The 7,086-nt window shown below is 47.1% G+C and overlaps 1 protein-coding gene across 1 annotated transcript; it reads left to right on the top strand.

The window, feature by feature from the left end:
- Nucleotides 1-5,589: 5,589 nt before the first annotated feature.
- On the top strand, nucleotides 5,590-7,086 carry LOC118755887 (the record flags this gene model as incomplete). Its single annotated transcript, XM_036490690.1, is given in 1 exon segment — nucleotides 5,590-7,086. A coding segment is annotated over 1 exon segment (1,065 nt). The 5' UTR covers nucleotides 5,590-5,842.

Consider the following 7,086-nt stretch of genomic DNA (forward strand, 5'->3'; position numbering starts at 1 on the left):
ACAACGAGGCCCCCCCACCAAGTGGTCCACCGCGGGAGCAACAATACTTCGAGGCCCCCCACCAAGTGGTCCACCGCGGGAGAAATAACCACAACAGGTTCGATAACAGTAAGCTGCACGAAAAGGTAAGCCTTTGAGATTCGCCACGTATATTCAAGTCGGGCGCGATTTGATTTAATTTGCGGTGAACTGGTACACGGTGAAAGTACTGGAATCACATCAATTTAGTGAAAAAAAAAAAAAAAAAAAAAAATTTATATAAGTGCTTAAGTTGTGCAGCAGCCGGTATCCAGTGTCAGAAGAGCCAGCAGATAGTGGCCTGGAGTTCCAGCCCAAAAAGCTTAGCCGACAGAAGAAGCTGCGCCAATATCAAGACCCTACCGACCGAGTGTAGCTGGGGTGAGAAATTATCTCAAAGAAAGCTCTTTAAGATACATTCTCACGAGTAACACTCATTGGACTCCCCATCAGCTGGTCATCACACAACCAGTGGATAAATCACCGTAGGAAATTAGTCCGTTTTTGGTTTTTTGTATTAATTGATTGTGAGTAAATTTAAAGTTTAAAGTCAATAATAAATAAACGTTTTTCTCTAAAAATGGCGAATGCTAGTGATTTTTCTCGCGCTTGTGATGCACTAATAGAGTTTGAAGAGCGGTTTAATCAGACTCCAGGTGCAAATCACTCTGTTTTTTCGCTTGAAATACAGAAGGAGGAGCTTAAGGCACTGTGGGCAAAAGTCAAAGATTCTTTCGATTCTTATTCGCGGAATTTGTCTGATGACAATACGGGTGTTGCGGCCATGAGTTTAGCCAAATGTAAATACCAGGATTGCTATTCAGCATACCTGACTTGTGCGGCGTTGATGGGTGAAACCATTCATAATTTGACTTTTGCTCAGCCAAGCTCCTCCACGTTTAACCCCATAAACCGTGAGCCTGAGCCAATACCGCGATCAAGCCTTCACCTTCCTCCATGCGATACGGAGATTTTTTATGGTGATTATATGGCGTGGCCATCCTTTAGGGATTTATTCACGGCCATTTATATAAATAATTCGCGGTTAACTCCGGTTGAGAAATTGTACCACCTCAATCAAAAGACCCGTGGGGAAGCTAAGGATATCGTGAAAAAGTCCCCGTTGACCAATGATGGTTTTGCGATTGCGTGGCAAAACTTGAGCGATCGTTATGAAAATAAAAGAGTTATGGTCAATAGCCAGTTGAAGACATTATTTAACTTGCCCACGGTAACAGTTGAACGTGGGACGGATATTAAAAACTTGCAGCGGACAGTGAATAATTGTATCGCAGTCCTGCAAATGTATGGCATTGATATCGCGAACTGGGATGCTATATTTGTGTTTTTAGTTTCCAGCAGATTACCAGACAACACTTTAGCTTTGTGGGAGCAGGGAATCGTTGACAAAGCTGAAATTCCGAGGTGGGAGGATTTGGATAACTACCTTTCGAGTAGGTATCAGACCTTAGAAACAGTTTCGGACATTCAAAGCACACGAGTGCCTAAGGCAGGACCAATGCGAGCACCAGTGGTGCCGTTTGGAAAAAAAATAACGGCCCATCATACCCATTTTACGCAGCCTGCATGCAGGTTGTGCTCAGACCAGTCCCATGCATTGAAATCATGTCCCAAGTTTTTAGCGATGAAGGTAGACGATCGGTGTAAGGTAGTTAGAAAATATAACTTATGTATGAATTGCCTAGCACATTCTCATATAGCGAGGAATTGTAAGAGTACTTTCAATTGCTTGAGTTGCCATCAGCGGCACCACTCACTCTTGCACCGAACTCAAGCTGGAAACAGCACTACGGCCACAAACAGGAGACCTTCTACGGGAAATGGAGAGGCACAGCAGCCTAATGCCGCATCAACATCCGGTAATGTAACCGCTCTGTTTGCTGCTAGTGCTAAAAACATAATTTTGGGTACGGCTATGGTGCACATTAGGCACTTAGGGGTGGATTATGAAGCTAGGGCTCTTCTCGATTCGGGCTCAGAAGGGACTTTCATTACAGAGCGGCTGCAAAGACTCATCAATCTCCCGACGCGACCCGTTGACACAAATATATGTGGAATAAATGCGACACTATCGGCTAAGGTGCGAAAGCTCGCACAGTTTGTTTTAGGTTCACCTGCCGAACCCCAGTTTAGAATTGAGGCAAGAGGCCTGATTCTACCCCAACTGACAGGAAACCTCCCCCAGATTTCAGTTGACCAAGCAGATCTTGGTCTACTGCCCCCTATCGAATTAGCTGATGTTAATTTCCACAAAAGTCAACAGGTCGACATGATAATTGGTGCGGACTTGTATCCAGCTATTATGAAAGAAAAAATTAAGAAACATGTTTTGGGTACCCTTTTGGCACAGGAGACAGTTTTTGGTTGGGTATTGACAGGTCCTGTTCCTCAGACTACTCGGACAGGTGCTCCCTGTATGTCTTTTTTCAATGAAATTTCCAGCTCTCAACTAACCCGCTTCTGGGAACTTGAGCAAGTTCCGAGTAAAAAACAGGTTACTCCTGAAGACGCGTTTTGCGAGAAACATTTCGCAAAGACAACGCTGAGAAATGACCAGGGTCGTTATGTAGTAGCATTACCGTTTCGACAGGAGTTCCCAGCAGATATCAGTCTTGGATATTCGCGGACGAGTGCAGCGCATCAATTTGTTCGCAACGAAGCATCGATGATAAAGAGACCAGAGCTGAGGGAGGAATATCATCGTGTATTACGAGAATACATTACGCTCGGTCATATGAAGCCAGTGGACAGCACCGTGAGTGAACCTTTATCAGGGACATACTACTTGCCTCATCATGCAGTCATCAAACCGGACAGCACCACTACCAAGGTTCGAGTGGTGTTCAACGCATCAAGTCCATCTTCGAATGGGGCTAGTTTAAATGATGTGCTCTACCCAGGCCCAGTTTTGCAGGCCGATCTCGTCGCCTTGCTATTGAAGTGGCGATTTTTCAAATATGTTTTCAACGCGGACATCGAGAAGATGTATAGGCAGATTCAGCTGCATTCATATAACACGCCATACCATAGAATTCTTTTCAGAGAATCCCAAAATGAGGCGCTGGTGGATTATGAGTTGCAAACGGTGACGTTTGGTGTCAACTGTGCCCCGTATCTGGCAATAAGAACTCTTCTCCAATTAGCAGAAGACGTTAGTTTGCAGTTTCCACTAGCTTCCAGGGTTTTAAAGCAGCATATGTACGTGGACGACGTACTTGCTGGAGCTCATGATACCGAGACAGCAATTCGAACGCGCAATGAACTCATAGATGCGCTGAAGGGAGCTGGATTTCCACTCCGGAAGTGGACATCGAACTCCAGGGAAATCCTGTCAGCTTTGCCAAAGGCTCATCTTCTGAAGGAGGATTTTTTGGAAATCGACGATGTGAGCGAGGCGAGAATGTTGGGAATTCGATGGAATGCTGCTCACGACATGTTTCACTTCAACGTGCAAGAGATCCCAATAAAACCATGCTACACCAAACGGGAGGTTTTATCGTGTGTGGCAAAATTATTTGACCCTGCAGGGTGGTTGGGCCCCATTGTGGTAGAGGCAAAAATTCTTATGCAAGACATATGGCTAACCAAGATAGATTGGGATGATAGTCTACCTCGAACCCTTTACCAGCGGTGGGAAAACTTTCTTAGAAATTATATCCATATTTCAGAGATAAAAATTCCAAGGTGGATAAATTTCACACCTTGGAATGAAATTGAGTTTCATGGATTTTGTGATGCCTCAGAGAAGGCGTATGCGGCAGCGCTGTATGTAAGAGTACGCGAACGTAATTCAAATAAGACCCCGTATGTAAATTTGCTTGTAGGTAAAACAAAAGTAGCCCCAGTAAAAACCGTCTCTCTACCGCGATTAGAGTTGTGCGGGGCACTACTTTTGGCAGAACTAATAAATGCTTTACTTCCGCAGTTTGACGTAGCCCAGCCAGTGATCTACAAGTGGACCGACTCCACCATCGTGCTCTCGTGGCTCAGGAAGCCTCCTTGTTGTTGGACCACTTTCGTGGCGAATCGGATCGCAAAAATCGATGAACTGGTTGGTGTGAGAGGATGGAATCATGTGGAATCGAATGATAACCCAGCAGACCTCGGCAGCCGCGGCGTCCCACCCCAAGAACTGGTAAAGAGCACACTTTGGTGGCAGGGCCCAAAGTGGTTGAAGGAACAACCATCGGAATGGCCAAAAAAGATGGATGAGAGGTCCATGGAAACGGATTTAGAGCAAAAAGCCGTGCGCGTTCATACAATCACCACACAGCCGTCGGATATTTTGGAAAGATTTTCAGATTTCTCTCGAGCACTGCGGGTATTAGCACGGGTTTTTCAGTTTTATTACAAAACGCATCCCGTACACAAATTGATCCAGCGAGAGGAAACGACCCAAGTGACTTCCGATGAAATCCGCCAGGTAAAAATGCGCTTGATTCTCTTAGCGCAGAAGCGATGCTATTCCACCGAATACCAGGCACTTGAGGCATCAAGCCCAGTGGGGGTAAAGAGTCCACTCAACGCTCTCAATCCCTTTCTCGATAGAAATGGAATCATGAGAGTTGGAGGGAGACTGGCTCTAGCGGAGTTGCCATATAATGAACGCTATCCAGTGATTTTGCCGTACGATTGCCAATTTTCTCGACTTTTAGTCAGATTCTCACATCTGATTTCCCTGCATGGAGGAAATCAACTCATGCTGAGACTTCTGAGAGCAGAATTTTGGATCATACGGATGAAAAATTTAGTAAAAAGCGTTATACATAATTGTAAAGTTTGCCTTATTTACAGAAAAAAGACACGAGAGCAACTTATGGCAGCACTCCCACGTGAACGAACGGAGATTTCCCGGCCCTTCACCAATACTGGCCTGGATTTTACCGGGCCGTTCGAGATAAAAAACTATACCAGCAGAGCGTGTCTTATAACCAAGGGATATGTTTGCGTTTTCGTGTGCTTCGCGACGAAGGCAATACACCTGGAAGCAACGAGCGATCTATCGACTTCCACCTTTCTAGCGGCATTTTCAAGGTTTGTGGCAAGGCGCGGTTGCCCTCGGAGTGTGTACTCGGACAACGGTACGAATTTTGTAGGAGCTAATAAAGCATTAAGGCAGGACTTCCGAAACTTTGTAGCCGAAATTTCCCGCCTAACCACCCAGTCGTTTGCTCATCAAGAAATCGACTGGCACTTCATACCACCGGGAGCCCCACATATGGGAGGGCTGTGGGAAGCAGGAGTGAAGAGTTTTAAAACCCACTTCCGTAAAGTGGCGAATACCATGCGTTTTACAATGGAGGAGTTCTCCACTTTGCTAGCAAAGATCGAAGCCTGCCTAAATTCGCGACCAATTAGTCCGCTTTCCGACAACCCCGAATCCACAGAACCCCTCACACCAGGACATTTTCTGATTGGCACCCCGTTACTCGCGATTGCCGAACCAGAAATTAACGGGAACCCGCTGTCAATCGTAAACCGATGGCAAAAGATCAAGGCAATTCATCAAGGATTTTGCCGGCGATGGAAAGAGGAATACCTACACAAGAGAGTCAAGTGGCAACACCCCCAACGAGACATCGAAGTCGATGATTTCGTGGTTATCAAAGAGGATAACCTACCCCCGAATGAATGGCGACTTGGCAGAGTTGTTAAGGTTTTTTTAGGTCAAGATAAACGCGTGCGAGTCGTAGAAATACGTACAACGCGAGGCATAATTACGCGACCAATCGTGAAATTAGTGCGACTGCCGTTAGTAAACCCAAATTAACGAGTTCTTTTCTTTCCAGAAAAATTTTACACTATGGTTCGAGCCAACAACAACGCTACTCAAAAGCAGCATCGATGCCCTATCTGCAAGCAGAACCACCGTTTGCAATTCTGCCGCCAGCTTCGTCGAATGGAGCCCGAGGAGAGACTGCGTGCTGTCCTCCTGTGTCGCCACTGTGCTAACTGCCTGTCGTCACGTCATATGGCCAGTAGCTGTCCGTCAACGCGCAACTGCGACCGCTGCCGAGAACGGCACCACAGTCTGCTCCATCTGTGGGAAACTCCCAGACGTGAGGAAGACGTGCCACTCGACCTCAACGTGACGGACGGTCGGCGAAGACGGCAACCCCGCCCATACCGTGCTCGGGCATTGACGGAGTCCAGTGAGGAGGTACTGGAAATAGATGTCAGCGATGAAGACATCCAGCAAGTGAATGAAGGTTCGCCTGACACGATCGAGCCACCGATACTCAGACCACCTCTGTCGGGTATCCGGTCGGCGATACAGCACCCCGCCAGGTCAACGAAAAAAAGGCATCGACAGTCTCGACAACGAAGACGTAATCCGCAACCGCGGCATCGCCGGGGTATGAGAGACGCCCGAGAGCGAATTCGTGGATCCGTCCGACGTGCTCAGGGCTCATCTGTCCTCATTCCTACGGTGCTGCTAAGAGTGATGTCCAGGGGAAGAAGCCAGTCTGTTCGGGCCATCGTCGACCCAGGGCAACCTGAATCGACAATCGCGAGAGCCCTCGCGCGGAGGTTGCACGCATTACCACGCTGCGGAAGTGACCATTGCACTTTAACCCTGAAAGGGTGGAATGAGAGGTTAGAGATCCGGGCAAGGGTATTACCAAGCCTGACGCGAACCGCCCCAGAGCGCACAGTCGACGCGCGTGTGGCGGGCGAATTCGACAATCTGCGCTTAGCCGATCCAGCCTTTTACCGCTCGAGTGCGATATCAATGGTATTGGGAGCCGACGCATATGCGGTAAGTTTGCGTCCCGGTTTGATGCCCGCGACACCCACTAGACCAGCCGCGCAGAATACGATATTCGGATGGGTCATATCAGGAGCAACCCCCTATGGCTGGAGCTGAAGAAGAGGCCGACTAGTTAGCATTTAAACAAAAATGAATTTATTGAATTGTGATATGTCATTTGAATTTTTGAATTTTGGATTAATGAATTAGTTTATTTTATATTGCAGCGATCCTGCAAGGCGGGCGGCATGTTTAGGCCTGCATTTTAGGGTTAAGTTTAGCATACAAACCTCACC

Source organism: Rhagoletis pomonella, unplaced genomic scaffold (assembly GCF_013731165.1).
Source record: "Rhagoletis pomonella isolate Grant_MI unplaced genomic scaffold, Rhpom_1.0 Rhpom_scaffold_07809, whole genome shotgun sequence".
In the NCBI taxonomy this organism is placed as follows: Eukaryota; Metazoa; Arthropoda; class Insecta; order Diptera; family Tephritidae; genus Rhagoletis; species Rhagoletis pomonella.